Raw genomic sequence first — 16,608 nt, forward strand, 5'->3', positions numbered from 1 at the left:
CTGAGTACCGAAGAATTGATGCTTTTGAACTGTGGTGTTGCAGAAGACTCTTGAGAGTCCCTTGGACTGCAAGGAGATCCAAATCAGTCAATCCTAAAGGAAATCAGTCCTGAATAGTCATTCGAAGAACTGATGCTGAAGCTGAAACTCCGATACTCTGGCCACCTGATGCAAAGAACTGACTCACTGGAAAAGACGTGATGCTGGGAAAGATTGAAGGCAGGAGGAGAAGGGGACAACAGAGGATGAGATGGTTGGATGGCATCACCAACACGATGGAAATGAGTTTAAGTAGGCTCTAGGAGCTGGTGATGGACAGGGAAGCCTGGCATGCTGCAGTCCATGGGGTCGCAAAGAGTCGGACACAACTGAGTGACTGAACTGAACTGCGCAACCAAAAATAAAAGATATGTTGGCTGGAAAAGTAGGAACACAACAGTTACAGGGCAAGATTAACAACAGTGAAAAAAAAAGAAAAAAATTCTCAAAACAATTATCAGATATAATGTTAAATAAAAATAGCAAAAAACAAACCTCTCTGAAAAGTATGGTCTTAATATGTAAAAAATACATATTTTTTACATATATTTGTATTAGTTAGTGTTAGTTGCTCAGTCATGTCTGATTTTTGGTGATCCCATGGACTGTAGCCCACCAGGCTCCTCTATCCATGGAATTCTCCAGGCAAGAATACTCACGTGGGTTGCCATTCCCTTCTCCTGGGGATCTTCCCAGCCCAGGGATTGAACCTGGGTCTCCTGCATTGCAGGAGATCCTTTATAGTCTGAAAGAATATAGGGAAGCCCCATATACATGTATATGTATGGGAAAAAAGACAAGAAAGAAAAAATTAGGACATTAACATTTTGCTGTAGTGGAAATTATAATTTCCTTATACTTTTCCATGCTTTCCAGATTTTCCAAAAAAGCATATATTTATTTTTAAAAGAAGGAACAAAAGTTTGAGATTGTAATAACATATCAAAAGCCAAGCTTTGGGAATTTTTTTGAACTGATTTTTCCATGCACATCATTGGAAAATGAATATCAAAATTATATAATTATACCCCCCAAATAATTAAGGTGACATGAGATTTTTCTCCATTTACCAGAGTTCCTCTTTTTCTTCCTTCAGGCTTTGAATTTCTATTCCCAAAATTGGTAGTTTAGGCACAAGATCTTTACAGGTATTTTCACTTGAAGTTAAATTAGCAGTTGCAGTTTTTTTACCTACAGTAAAATGATTTAATTGCTCAAATTCTTGTAAAAGCTTCAAGACCTGTTAAGTAAAAAGACAAATATTCTATTTTGTATACTCTTATATGTGACTATAAAAAAAGTATGTTGATTTCATTACATGCTTAAATGATTATTAGCTTAAATAACATAAACTGCATCCAAATTGAAGTCTTATTCCAATTTAACACTTTGCAGTTGTTACCTAATCTAACTCATTTTTACCATAGGCATAGGAGTGTATTAAGTCCACGGTTTTTAGAAAAGAGGGTATTTTGGGTCTCTGGGATTAGCTTCCTAGAGTGCTGTTTAGGGTTGTGCTCTTTTAACAAGCAAAAAGATGTGTTATCCTATTAGAGCTTTTGCATTATTATCACATATTTCTGTTCTCAAGTTTACAGTGTACTTCATTTATTGAAAAGCAATAGTATACTGTTGCAAGAAAACATTAGAAATAATATTAGCTATACATGACAGAGCACAGAAGTCTTCCAATCAGATTTTACTTGTTTGGAAACACTTGAACATGTAAGGATTCCCAGACTATTGTAGTGATTCTCAGATTTTAGCTAATAAGAGCATAACCTAAGGAGTTAAAAAAAATGCGGTCTCACATCGACACCCCACTCCTGAGATTCAGGTCAGTGGTATGGGCTGGGAAATGGGAACGTGCACTTCAAATAAGTCTCCCAGACAAGTCTGATTCTAGTGGATGCTTTGAGAGTCATTGCTCTGCTGTGTAGTTTGGCAAAATATTTGGCCAGGTTTTGTTGCTTTGTTTTGTTTTTTGACAAACAGATTCCTTTCCTCAAATGCATATTTTCACGTAAAATGAAAAAATGCCTCCAGAAGGCAGCAGAAAGGGTGGATGGGGGATAGTTCCAAGAATGGAAGATGAATCTCCATTCAAGTATTGCATGAAGAGAGACAACAACCTGTCTGACTCCCATTCTGAGCCTCTCTGAAAATGCAAAGTTTTTAGAGTTATTATTAATATGTTTGATTCTAAGAACACAATCCAAAGATCAATTTAAGTTACTTTAATGAATCTTTTTTATCTTCTTGGCCTTTTCAATTTTCTGAAGAAAGACCACAGTGTGTGATATGGGTTATAATCCCATAAAGCTATATATATAATCTCATATGGATTATAACCTCTACAGGGGAGAAATTTGCTCTTACACTGGGAATTAGGAGGTGGGAAGATACAGACAGGTGAAGAAGAGACTATACCAAGCATTTAGAAGAGAGCAATAGAAGAGACTATTTCAAGCATGATCAATACGGTCAAAGGCATAGTGTGTAACTGAGCACGGAGTATTTTTGCTCAAGTGAGGAGGATGGTCTTCCTGGAGTAGAGGCTACAAAGTGAGGAGCTGAGGAAGTAAGACAAGACTGAGGGGAGGGATCAGATGATGAAGAGACCTGAAAGACAGTAATTTTCTTAACAAACTTGTGTAACTTTTGTGAACAGGAAGACAGACTCCAAGATGCTATTTAAATCACTGATTTTTATAGTCATTGTAAAAATTTAAACATTACAAATAGTCAATGCTAGTTTCTTAAAAAGGTAAATATATATATATAAAACTATAAAACACTGGTGAAAGAAATCAAAGAGGACACTAATAGATGGAGAAATATACCACGTTCATGGATTGGAAGAATCAATATAGTGAAAATGAGTATACTACCCAAAGCAATCTATAGATTCGATGCAATCCCTATCAAGCTACCAATGGTTTTTTTCACAGAGCTAGAACAAATAATTTCACAATTTGTATGGAAATACAAAAAACCTCGAATAGCCAAAGCTATCTTGAGAAAGAAGAATGGAACTGGAGGAATCAACCTGCCTGACTTCAGGCTCTACTACAAAGCCACAGTCATCAAGACAGTATGGTACTGGCACAAAGACAGAAATATAGATCAATGGAACAAAATAGAAAGCCCAGAGATGAGTCCACACGCCTATGGACACCTTATCTTTGACAAAGGAGGCAAGAATATACAGTGGAGAAAAGACAATCTTTTTAACAAGTGGTGCTGGGAAAACTGGTCAACCACTTGCAAAAGAATGAAACTAGAACACTTTCTAACACCATACACAAAAATAAACTCAAAATGGATTAAAGATCTAAACGTAAGACCAGAAACTATAAAACTGCTAGAGGAGAACACAGGCAAAACACTCTCTGACATAAATCACAGCAGGATCCTCTATGACCCACCTCCCAGAATATTGGAAATAAAAGCAAAAATAAACAAATGGGACCTAATTAAACTTAAAAGCTTCTGCACAACAAAGGAAACTCTAAGCAAGGTGAAAAGACAGCCTTCAGAATGGGAGAAAATAATAGCAAATGAAGCAACTGACAAACAACTAATCTCAAAAATATACAAGCAACTCCTACAGCTCAACTCCAGAAAAATAAACGACCCAGTCAAAACAACTAAATAGACATTTCTCCAAAGAAGACACATAGATGGCTAACAAACACATAAAAAGATGCTCCACATCACTCATTATCAGAGAAATGCAAATCAAAATGGTACAATGAGGTACCATTTCACGCCAGTCAGAATGGCTGCTATTCAAAAGTCTACAAGCCATAAATGCTGGAGAGGGTGTGGAGAAAAGGGAACCCTCTTACACTGTTGGTGGGAATGCAAACTAGTACAGCCACTATGGAGAACAGTGTGGAGATTCCTTAAAAAACTGGAAATAGAACTGCCTTATGACCCAGCAATCCCACTGCTGGGGCATACACACCAAGGAAACCAGAATTGAAAGAGACACGTGTACCCCCAAAGTTCATTGCAACACTGTTTATAATAGCCAGGACATGGAAGCAACCTAGATGCCCATCAGCAGATGAATGGATAGGAAAGCAGTGGTACATATACACAATGGAGTATTACTCAGCCATTAAAAAGAATACATTTGAATCAGTTCTAATGAGGTGGATGAAACTGGAGCCTATTATACAGAGTGAAGTAAGCCAGAAAGGAAAACACCAATACAGTATACTAACACATATATATGGAATTTAGAAAGACGGTAACGATAACCCTGTATACGAGACAGCAAAAGAGACACAGATGTATAGAACAGTCTTTTGGACTCTGTGGGAGAGGGAGAGGGTGGGATGATTTGGGAGAATAGCATTGAAACATGTATAATATCATATAAGAAATGAATCGCCAGTCCAGGTTTGATGCAGGATACAGGATGCTTGGGGCTGGTGCACTGGGATGACCCAGAGGGATGGTACGGGGAGGGAAGAGGGAGGGGGATTCAGGAAGGGGTACACATGTACCCCTGTGGTGGATTTATGTTGATGTATGGCAAAACCAACACAATATTGTAAAGTAATTAGCCTCCAACTAAAATAAATAAATTTAAATTAAAAAAAGAAGTAAAGAAAGTCAAACAGAATTTAGACTTGTCATTCTAGCAAAGTGAGAATTGCTGATGGTTTCTAAAGTGGAAGGCGACCTTGACACTAAGCACTTTCTAGGTATTCTGGATTCTCAAATGACCAAGTCATTGGATATTATAAGTGGTCAGCTTTGCTCTTTATCATGAAGACAGTTAAGTCCACAGGACCCTTCATGGCACAGATGTTGTGGAACAGGAGTAACTGTTCCACAGGCTCCTCCTTACCGAAATTTTATCCTGGTGACATAGCTCAATCTCATAACCAGCCATGTCGAAGTACCATAAAGCATTCAGTTGTTTGTTCCACTTTCTGCTTAAGGCTCTAGAGGAGTGAGGACAGAGATCATGCTGAGAAACACCAGGCAACTTGGTACCTGTTCATTATTCCGAGTCTGGTGTCCCTATCTGTAAACTGAGGAAGCTGGCCTACGTGAATCCACTCTCTTCTGGCTCTAAAATGCTGTGGCCCAAACAAAACAACAGCCTCAACAGCCTATAAAACAAGGGCTTCAATAAATACATAAAATACAATTTTTAGTCACTCTTAGCAAGACTCGGAGAAGGCAATGGCAACCCACTCCAGTATTTTTCCCTGGAAAATCCCATGGATTGGGAAGCCTGGTGGGCTGCCGTCTATGGGGTCCCTAAAAGTTGGACACGACTGAGCAACTTCACTTTCACTTTTCACTTTCATGCATTGGAGAAGGAAATGGCAACCCACTCCAGTGTTCTTGCCTGGAGAATCTCAGGGACGGGGGAGCCTGGTGGGCTGCCGTCTATGGGGTTGCACAGAGTCGGACATGACTGAAGCGACTTAGCAGCAGCAGCAGCAGCAAGACTATCTTTAAGTCTAAAGCACTCTACGTTATAAAGAGAAACTAGAAAATAATTAAAGAATCAAAGGTTCAAAACTGAAACTTTTAATGAGTATAAGTTTGATGGGAAATAGAATACCCATAGTCTCAAAGTGCCTCCCCACAGGTAATTATTAATTGCAAAGGGAGTTGTAATAAATTTATAGTGGAGAAATCCAACAGATAGTACCTTACCCAAAGTAAATAGAACAAAAGGATACCCTTTTTTGTTCTGATACAATGCACTGAAAAGGATACAGCATCACTTCTGCAGTATTCTTGCCAAAATTATGTAATCTAAATTTTATTGTGAGGAAACATGAGAAAAGCCCAAATTGAGGGACATTCTTGAAAACAAATGATTTGTACTCTTCAAAGAGAGTAAAACCATGAACAAGAAAGAATGAGGAACTGTTGCAGATTCAAGGAGCTTTAGAGATATGACAGTTAAATGCAATGTATGGTCCTGGATTGGACCTTGGACTAGGGAAAAAAATGTCTTTTGCTATTGAGTGGGACAATTGGTGAAATTTGAATAAGAGCTGTAGATTATAGTACTATATTAATTTCCTGATTTTGAGACTTGTACTGTGACAAAAAGATGTCACTATTTTTAGCAAACACATGGAAACATTTGGGGTTAAAGGAGTATTAGGTATCCAACTCACTCCCAGGGTTCAGGAAAAAAGTGTGTATGTATGTGTGTACAGCAAGAGCAAGAGAGATTGATAAAACCAAATAGGTACCATGTTAACATTTGGAGAGGTCAAAGACTATGGAGAATCCTTATACTATTTTGCAACTTTTCTGTAAATCTGAAATTATTTCAAAATAAAAAGTTTTTTTAAATGAGAGGGAGAGAGAGTCTCATTATCAGGATAGTGATCTGGATCTCTGGCTTTATATTATATTCTTCTCACTTCCTTTCATTCTTTATGTTAAGTTTTTTTTTTTTTTTTAATAGGTTCAGGTTTTTGTTTTTTTTTAATTTTATTTTTAAACTTTACAAATTGTATTAGTTTTGCCAAATATCAAAATGAAACCGCCACAGGTATACATGTGTTCCCCATCCTGAACCCTCCTCCCTCCTCCCTCCCCATACCATCCCTCTGGGTCGTGCCAGTACACTAGCCCCAAGTATCCAGTATCATGCATCGAACCTGGACTGGCAACTCGTTTCATACATTGCTTTTATTTCCAATATTCTGGGAGGTGGGTCATAGAGGATCCTGCTGTGATGTATATCAGAGAGTGTTTTGCCTATGTTCTCCTCTAGGAGTGTTATAGTTTCTGGTCTTACGTTTAGATCTTTAATCCATTTTGAGTTTATTTTTGTGTATGGTGTTAGAAAAGTGTTCTAGTTTCATTCTTTTACAAGTGGTTGACCAGATTTCCCAGCACCACTTGTTAAAGAGATTGTCTTTAATCCATTGTATATTCTTGCCTCCTTTGTCAAAGATAAGGTGTCCATATGTGCGTGGATTTATCTCTGGGCTTTCTATTTTGTTCCATTGATCTATATTTCTGTCTTTGTGCCAGTACCATACTGTCTTGATAACTGTGGCTTTGTAGTAGAGCCTGAAGTCAGGTAGGTTGATTCCTCCAGTTCCATTCTTCTTTCTCAAGATCGCTTTGGCTATTCGAGGTTTTTTGTATTTCCATACAAATTGTGAAATTATTTGTTCTAGTTCTGTGAAGAATACCGTTGGTAGCTTGATAGGGATTGCATTGAATCTATGAATTGCTTTGGGTAGTATACTCACTTTCACTATATTGATTCTTCCAATCCATCAACATGGTATATTTCTCCATCTATTAGTGTCCTCTTTGATTTCTTTCACCAGTGTTTTATAGTTTTCTATGTATAGGTCTTTAGTTTCTCTAGGTAGATATATTCCTAAGTATTTTATTCTTTCCGTTGCAATGGTGAATGGAATTGTTTCCTTAATTTCTCTTTCTGTTTTCTCATTATTAGTGTATAGGAATGCAAGGGATTTCTGTGTGTTGATTTTATATCCTGCAACTTTACTATAATCATTGATTAGTTCTAGTAATTTTCTGGTGGAGTCTTTAGGGTTTTCTATGTAGAGGATCATGTCATCTGCAAATAGTGAGAGTTTTACTTCTTCTTTTCCAATTTGGATTCCTTTTATTTCTTTTTCTGCTCTGATTGCTGTGGCCAAAACTTCCAAAACTATATTGAATAGTAACGGTGAAAGTGGGCACCCTTGTCTTGTCCCTGACTTTAGAGGGAATGCTTTCAATTTTTCGCCATTGAGGATAATGTTTACTGTGGGTTTGTCATATATAGCTTTTATTATGTTGAGGTGTGTTCCTTCTATTCCTGCTTCCTGGAGAGTTTTTTATCATAAATGGATGTTGAATTTTGTCAAAGGCTTTCTCTGCATCTATTGAGATAATCATATGGTTTTTATTTTTCAATTTGTTAATGTGGTGTATTACATTGATTGATTTACAGATATTGAAGAATCCTTGCATCCCTGGGATAAAGCCCACTTGGTCATGGTGTATGATCTTTGTAATGTGTTGTTGGATTCTGATTCCTAGAATTTTGTTAAGGATTTTTGCATCTATGTTCTGTAGTTTTCTTTTTTTGTAGGATCTTTGTCAGGTTTTGGTATTAGGGTGATGGTGGCCTCATAGAATGAGTTTGGAAGTTTACCTTCCTCTGCAATTTTCTGGAAGAACTTGAGCAGGATAGGTGTTAGCTCTTCTCTAAATTTTTGGTAGAATTCAGCTGTGAAGCCGTCTGGACCTGGGCTTTTGTTTGCTGGAAGATTTCTGATTACAGTTTCAATTTCCGTGCTTGTGATGGGTCTGTTAAGATTTTCTATTTCTTCCTGGTCCAGTTTTGGAAAGTTGTACTTTTCTAAGAATTTGTCCATTTCTTCCACGTTGTCCATTTTATTGGCATATAATTGTTGATAGTAGTCTCTTATGATCCTTTATATTTCTGTGTTGTCTGTTGTGATCTCTCCATTTTCATTTCTAATTTTATTGATTTGATTTTTCTCCCTTTGTTTCTTGATGAGTCTGGCTAATGGTTTGTCAATTTTATTTATCCTTTCAAAGAACCAGCTTTTGGCTTTGTTGATTTTTGCTATGGTCTCTTTTGTTTCTTTTGCATTTATTTCTGCCCTAATTTTTAAGATTTCTTTCCTTCTACTAACCCTGGGGTTCTTCATTTCTTCCTTTTCTAGTTGCTTTAGGTGTAGAGTTAGGTTATTTATTTGACTTTTTTCTTGTTTCTTGAGGTATGCCTGTATTGCTATGAACTTTCCCCTTAGGACTGCTTTTACAGTGTCCCACAGGTTTTGGGTTGTTGTGTTTTCATTTTCATTCGTTTCTATGCAAATTTTGATTTCTTTTTTGATTTCTTCTGTGATTTGTTGGTTATTCAGCAGTGTGTTGTTCATCCTCCATATGTGGGAATTTTTAATAGTTTTTCTCCTGTAATTGAGATCTAATCTTACTGCATTGTGGTCAGAAAAGATGCTTGGAATGATTTCTATTTTTTTGAATTTACCAAGGCTAGCTTTATGGCCCAGGATGTGATCTATCCTGGAGAAGGTTCCATGTGCGCCTGAGAAAAAGGTGAAATTCATTGTTTTGGGATGAAATGTCCTATAGATATCAATTAGGTCTAACTGGTCTATTGTATCGTTTAAAGTTTGTGTTTCCTTGTTAATTTTCTGTTTAGTTGATCTATCCATAGGTGTGAGTGGGGTATTAAAGTCTCCCACTATTATTGTGTTATTATTAATTTCTCCTTTCATACTTGTTAGCATTTGTCTTACATACTGTGGTGCTCCCGTGTTGGGTGCATATATATTTATATTTGTTATATCTTCTTCTTGGATTGATCCTTTGATCATTATGTAGTGACCATCTTTGTCTCTTTTCACAGCCTTTGTTTTAAAGTCTATTTTATCTGATATGAGTATTGCTACTCCTGCTTTCTTTTGGTCCCTATTTGCATGGAAAATCTTTTTCCAGCCCTTCACTTTCAGTCTGTATGTGTCCCCTGTTTTGAGGTGGGTCTCTTGTAGACAACATATGTAGGGGTCTTGTTTTTGGTTTTTTTTTTTTTGACTTTTTTTTTCTTTTTTTTCTTTAATAGAAAATTGTTTAATTAGTATACATGTGTTCCCCATCCTGAACCCTCCTCCCTCCTTTTTGTATCCATTAGCCAGTCTTTCTCTTTTGGTTGGGGCATTCAGCCCATTTACGTTTAAGGTAATTATTGATAAGTATGATCCCGTTGCCATTTACTTTATTGTTTTGGGTTCAAATTTATACACCGTTTTTGTGTTTCCTGTCTAGAGAATATCCTTTAGTATTTGTTGGAGAGCTGGTTTGGTGGTGCTTAATTCTCTCAGCTTTTGCTTCTCTGAAAAGCTTTTGATTTCTCCTTCATACTTGAATGAGATCCTTGCTGGGTACAGTAATCTGGGCTGTAGGTTATTTTCTTTCATCATTTTAAGTATGTCTTGCCATTCCCTCCTGGCTTGAAGAGTTTCTATTGAAAGATCAGCTGTTATCCTTATGGGAATCTCCTTGTGTGTTATTTGTTGTTTTTCCCTTGCTGCTTTTAATATTTGTTCTTTGTGTTTGATCTTTGTTAATTTGATTAATATGTGTCTTGGGGTGTTTCGCCTTGGGTTTATCCTGTTTGGGACTCTCTGGGTTTCTTGGACTTGGCTGATTATTTCCTTCCCCATTTTAGGGAAGTTTTCAACTATTATCTCCTCAAGTATTTTCTCATGGTCTTTCTTTTTGTCTTCTTCTTCTGGGAGTCCTATGATTCGAATGTTGTAGCGTTTAATATTGTCCTGGACGTCTCTGAGATTGTCCTCATTTCTTTTAATTCGTTTTTCTTTTATCCTCTCTGATTCATTTATTTCTGCCATTCTATCTTCTAATTCACTAATCCTATCTTCTGCCTCTGTTATTTTACTATTTGTTGCTTTCAGAGTGTTTTTAATTTCATTTATTGCATTATTCATTATATATTGACTCCTTTTTATTTCTTCTAGGTCCTTGTTAAACCTTTCTTGCATCTTCTCAATCCTTGTCTCCAGGCTATTTATCTGTGATTCCATTTTGATTTCAAGATTTAGGATCAATTTCACTATCATTATTCGGAATTCTTTATCAGGTAGATTCCCTATCTCTTCCTCTTTGGTTTGGTTTGGTGGGCATTTATCCTGTTCCTTTACCTGCTGGGTATTCCTCTGTCTCTTCATCTTGTTTAAATTGCTGATTTTGGGGTGTCCTTTCTGTATTCTGGCAGTTTGCGGAGTTCTCTTTATTGTGGCGTTTCCTTGCTGTGTGTGGGTTTGTACAGGTGGCTTGTCAAGGTTTCCAGGTTAGGGAAGCTTGTGTTGGTGTTCTGGTGGGTGGAGCTGTATTTCTTCTCTCTGGAGTGCAATGAAGTGTCTAGTAATGAGTTATGAGATGTCTATGGTTTTGGGGTGACTTTGGGCAGCCTGTATCTTGAAGCTCAGGGCTGTGTTCCTTTGTTGCTGGAGAATTTGCTTGGTATGTCTTCCCCTGGAACTTGTTGGCCCTTGTGTGGTGCTTGGTTTCAGTGTAGGTATGGAGGCGTTTGATGAGCTCCTGTCAATTAATGTTCCTTGGAGTCAGGAGTTCCCTGGAGTCAGGGTTTGGATTTAAGCCTCCTGCTTCCAGTTATCGGTCTTATTTTTACAGTAGTTTCAAAACTTCTCCTTCTATACAGCACCACTGATAAAACATCTACGTTAAAGATGAAAAGTTTCTCTTGTTATTCAAAGACTTGAGTCTCAAGATCTGGGAAACTGCAAAGGAGTGGGAAGGATCGAGCTAAATACGGAATCTTCAGAGGAAGAGCTGAGAGGGCGCCTGCTCTCTGAGACACCGAGGCCTGAACCGGCTTCCATACGACACTTCAACCAACAGAGGATCCTTCGTTATTGAATCCGAGTATGCGAAACCACGAAAGTGAAACCCGGGGGTTCAGAGAACGACTGGGTAAACCACTGGCTAAAACTATGTTAAGTTTTCTGATGATATTTTGAGAAACAAGATCCTTCAGTTGTATACTGTGATGAAAATGCATCTTGCTGACAAGGTCCCACAAACAAAGCTGAGATGTAGGCTGTGCCAACATATTACCCTATTGGCTGGACCTTTCTCTCCCTAGGTCACATATTATTTGATCTGTGCCCCAGTTCCTCAGCAACTTACTCTGTGATTTCAGAGTAACAACTTCAGATAGGATAAATTAGGCCTTGATTTAGTCATCTACCTCACGTGTTGTATTAAAATATAAATCAACATATTTTAACCATTGTGTTCAAGCCTTTAGTCCTTCCTACCATTTTAATCAACATAAGAGAGTAACTGAGGGTGGGAATTTTTAGCCAGGAGTTGGTGACAACCTAATAGGTAGGACTCTGGAAATTACACAGCTGGCAACCTCTCTGTTTAGTGTTGCACTGCCCCTAATCTGGCAGTGCCATTTTTATATTTGGGGAATTTACTAGAGTTGGGACATTACACCATTTTCCTAATTCTAAGTTCAGTATAATTGGAAAAGATGCTTTAAATTTTTTTTTTAGACTGTCTAAATTTATTTATTTTTTAAACTGCTAGCGGTTTTCTTTTTTTTTTCATTTCACATATGATATTATATGTGTTTCACTGCCATTCTCCCAAATCATCCCACCCTTGCCCTCTCCCACAGAGTCCAAAGGACTGTTCTAGACATCTGTGTCTCTTTTGCTGTCTCACATACAGGGTTATCGTTACCATCTTTCTAAATTCCATATATATGTGTTAGTATACTGTACTGGTGTTTTTCTTTCTGGCTTACTTCATTCTGTATAATAGGCTCCAGTTTCATCCACCTCATTAGAACTGATTCAAATGTATTCTTTTTAATGGCTGAGTAATACTCCATTGTGTATATGTACCACTGCTTTCTTTATCCATTCATCTGCTGATGGGCATCTAGGTTGCTTCCATGTCCTGGCTATTATAAACAGTGCTGCGATGAACATTGGGGTACACATGTCTCTTTCAGTTCTGGTTTCCTCGGTGTGTATGCCCAGCAGGGGAATTGCTGGGTCATAAGGCAGTTCTATTTCCAGTTTTTAAAGGAATCTCCACACTGTTCTCCATAGTGGCTGTACTAGTTTGCATTCCCACCAACAGTGTAAGAGGGTTCCCTTTTCTCCACACCTTCTCCAGCATTTTTTGCTTGTAGACTTTTGGATAGCAGCCATTCTGACTGGTGTGAAATGGTACCTCATTGTGGTTTTGATTTGCATTTCTCTGATAATGAGTGATGTTGAGCAAGAAAAGATGCTTTAAGTTTTTAAAGTTGAAGACATTTTAGTAAACATCTGTTTATTTTTGCTTTTTTTTATTGTGATAGAATATATAAAACATAAAATTTACCATCTTAACCATTTTTAAGTGTACACTTCAGTAGTATTAAATATATCGACATTGTTGTGCAACCATTGCCACCATCCAACCTCATAACTCTTTTCATCTTGTAAAACAAACTCTGTATTTATTAAACAGCAACTCTCCAATTCTTACCTCCCCACAGATCCTGGCAGCCACCATTCTACTTTCTGTCTTCATGATTTTTGACTACTCTAAGTACCTCATGCAAGTGAAATCAAATAGTTATCAGTCTTTTTCTGACTGGCTTATTTCACTTAGCTTAATGCTCTCAAGGTTCATCCACGTTGTAGCATACTGCAGAATTTCCTTCTTTTTAAGGCTGAATAATATTTCATTATATGTATATACCATGTTTTGCTTAATCATTCATTCACAGATGGACACTTGGGTTGCTTCCACATTTTAGCTATTGTAAATAATGCTGCTTTCAACATGTGTGTACAAATATCTGTTTAAGTCTTTCTCTTGCATATTTATCCAGAAGCAGGATTTCTGGGTTATACGACAGTTCTGTTTTTAAGTTCACCTTTTACATTATGTTATGGCTTCCCTGGTGGCTCAGACAGTAAAGAATCCGCCTGCAATGCAGGAGACCTGGGTTTGATCCCTGGGTTAGATGATCCCCTGGAGGAGGGCATAGCAACCCACTCTAGTATTCTTGCCTGGAGAATTCCACGGACAGAGAAGCCTGGTGGACTACAGTCCATGGGATCACAAAGAGTCGGACACGACTGAGCAACTAAGTACCATACAGCATGTGCTCTAAAAACTAAGCCATTGGGAAGCTTCTGTAAACTAACAAATTCATAGGTTAATCCTATGAATAAAGAGTAAAGTCCTGGCTGAAGTCCGAATATTTACCCTGAAATACAGCTTGACTTATAATCCACACTATGTGGCAATTTGTTCTATAATAATAAAAGAAACTCCGATTTCCAAGTCATCTCTTACTGAAGTTATTTACCTTTTATGTCATCTTCATAAAAGACATGTCATACATAGAACATTTAAATACTTAATAATTCAATCTCACCTTTGTTTCTAATTCAGAATTCTCTCTTTGTAGCATGTCATATGCTATTAAAAAATGGTCTCTGTCTTTTGCTGCACTTGGAAGACTTTGAATTTCACGATAAAGGCATGTAAGTTCGGACTTTGATTTTTGCAATTCCTGATTTAAGAAATGACAATATTTAGTAGAACAAAACACGGCTTTCCATAGAAAATGTATACTACTGCTAAAAAGGAATCTTTGAAAAGATTCTGACAACTTTTTTGCTTTAAATATTTTAATTTATCCTCTGGCAGACAAATTCCTTTCTCTATTATAGTTAAAGAAAAGATTCCTTAAGTCAAAAATTAAGCATTCTTTTTCTAAATTTGTCTTTCTCTTTTAATCTTCTTCCTGCTAAAAAAACAAAAGCAAAAACCACCCAGAAATTTAACATGAGGAAGCTCAAAGAGCCAAGGCAAGCAAGCCCAAGAGAGAGCCTAATGCTCCTTCTCATAGGGGGACTATGTCTGGGTACTGGGGTCTCTACTCAGAGCTTGGCAGTACAAGCTGGTACAGAATTAGGTAGTTCCAGAAGCTAGCAGCAACCAGCCCAGAGGCAGTTTCTATACGGGGACAACCCTAACAGGGCCGGACTGTGTAAGAAGTGGTGTTTGTTGGTCTTGTTAAAGAGCTCTTCTCCACAGGCATCAGGGAACTGGGCTCCACAGGGCCTCCAGGAGGCCAAGTCTAAGGCCCCAGCTCCGCACTAGGTGCCCAGGCAGCGGAAAGCAGTCCTGGACCAGTCATGGCTATGAAGGGTCACATGCCATTAGCATTCTTAATATCTATCATTGATAGGTTCAAAGACTGGGCTTCTATTTATCCCCACTTTATACACTTTAAGGTGTGTAGAGATAAATTCTTCAGCAATTCCTGCATTAGTTATATTACCTGCCTTAAACTGTATTCTTTTACAGTTACTTTTTTATAGGTCAGGTGCTATGTTGTTTACCCTTAACCTTATGACAACCCCATGAGGTAGGGTTATTGAAACTGAGGCTCAGAGAATGTAAATGATCTTGTTATTCACATAGCCAGGAAGTGATAAAGCTGGGATTCAAACTGATTTCAAACACCGCTCTTTACGACAAATTATGCTGTCTTACTTCATGCATATTCAGTGACTTAACTAGGGATTCCTCTAACCCTCTGATTTTTTTTCCATATTCATGAGAGAAAACACTTTAGTTAGATGTAGATTTTTATTAAGTTTCTGTATTGATGACATAGAATATGTAGCGTTTGATTGGTGGATGACAGGGCCTGAGAGCCAGGCTGTGGTGTAGCTCCCTATAACGGGAGCAGATAACATAAAATTTACTTTGTGGTGCTTCCCAGGTGGCGCTAGTGGTAAAGAACCTGCCTGCCAATGCAGGAGACCTAAGAGAAACAGGTTTGATCCCTGGGTTGGAAAGATCCCCTGGAGAAGGGCATGGCAATCCATTCCAGTATTCTTGCTGGAAAATCCCATGGACAGAGGAGCCTGGCAAGCTACAGTCCATAGAGTCGCAAAGAATCAGACATGACTGAAGCAACCTAGCACAAAGCATGCAATACTTGTTACTATTCCCAAAGGCTTGAGATCAGAAAGGGAGGAAAGTGCTGATGAGGAGAGAAGGTAGGGAGTGGCCATCCAAAACCATAGTGAGAGGGCAAGTGCTATCAGTGTCCTACCTCACTCCGTGGAAAATTCCTATCGGTCATCAGCATGAGATTAGGGCACTGTGCCAGCTCTCACCCACCCTGCAAACTGATTGTCACCATCCTCTGAATTAATGATCTAGACTTGATGAACTCACTTCCAGGTCTCTCTTCCGAATATAGGCTGGTATGTCTCCTGATAGACCTTTCCAAGATGGTATTACCAGCAGTAAAAAGGAGAGACAAGCCCAGGACTCTACAATCATCATAATAATCAAATCCCTTCTACTTAAAGGACTCTTTGGCTAGTGCTGGAACTCAGCCTGGAGAAACAGTCACCCTATTATTCCTAATATAAATAATATTCTATAGCTATAATTTATTTTAAAATAAAAATAAATAATATGAAATCCCTTAACTGCAAATGCAAAAAGAGGAAAATAACATCCTAAATGGAAAAATACCTCACTTTCAACTTCCAAAGCTCTCTTCTCTGTATTAAGATTAGATGTCAACTGCGTTTTTGTTTCTCTCTCTTCTGACAACTCACTTTCAAATATTTCAATTTTTTCTTGGCTCATTTTCAATATCTGCAAAAAGTATTTTAGATAATTAATTCTATGTATTCAATACAATAGTCATGTATCTTATAAACTTTGATAATACTTTTCTGCCTAACTCAGTTATAAAGTCATATGGGGAGAGACGAACCTGGCAAAACTAGATCATGGTACCATAGCTAATAAGATGGGTTTTTCTCTCTAAGCCTCTTTTTCTCAGCTGTAAAATGGAACTAAGACTTGTCCTATGTACATTATAGCCATAAGAGCAGGCGTCATCCTTACAATTTCAATATACTAGTTTATTCTAAATACAGTTTTAAAGGGCTCCTTCCTGAATGA

General features: G+C 37.8%; 1 protein-coding gene across 2 annotated transcripts in view; it reads right to left on the reverse strand.

The window, feature by feature from the left end:
• Positions 1 to 16,608, reverse strand: part of CCDC30 (coiled-coil domain containing 30) — a 144,523-nt gene that overhangs the window by 72,357 nt on the left and 55,558 nt on the right. For both annotated transcript variants that reach the window (XM_061412271.1, XM_061412270.1), the window contains exons 9-11: positions 16,171 to 16,296; positions 14,045 to 14,182; positions 1,110 to 1,279 (exon numbers count right to left, since the gene is read on the reverse strand). In XM_061412271.1, coding sequence (XP_061268255.1) covers positions 1,110 to 1,279; positions 14,045 to 14,182; positions 16,171 to 16,296 — 434 coding nt within the window. The remainder of the gene's footprint in view (positions 1 to 1,109; positions 1,280 to 14,044; positions 14,183 to 16,170; positions 16,297 to 16,608) is intronic.

Source organism: Bos javanicus, chromosome 3 (assembly GCF_032452875.1).
Source record: "Bos javanicus breed banteng chromosome 3, ARS-OSU_banteng_1.0, whole genome shotgun sequence".
Taxonomy (NCBI): Eukaryota; Metazoa; Chordata; class Mammalia; order Artiodactyla; family Bovidae; genus Bos; species Bos javanicus.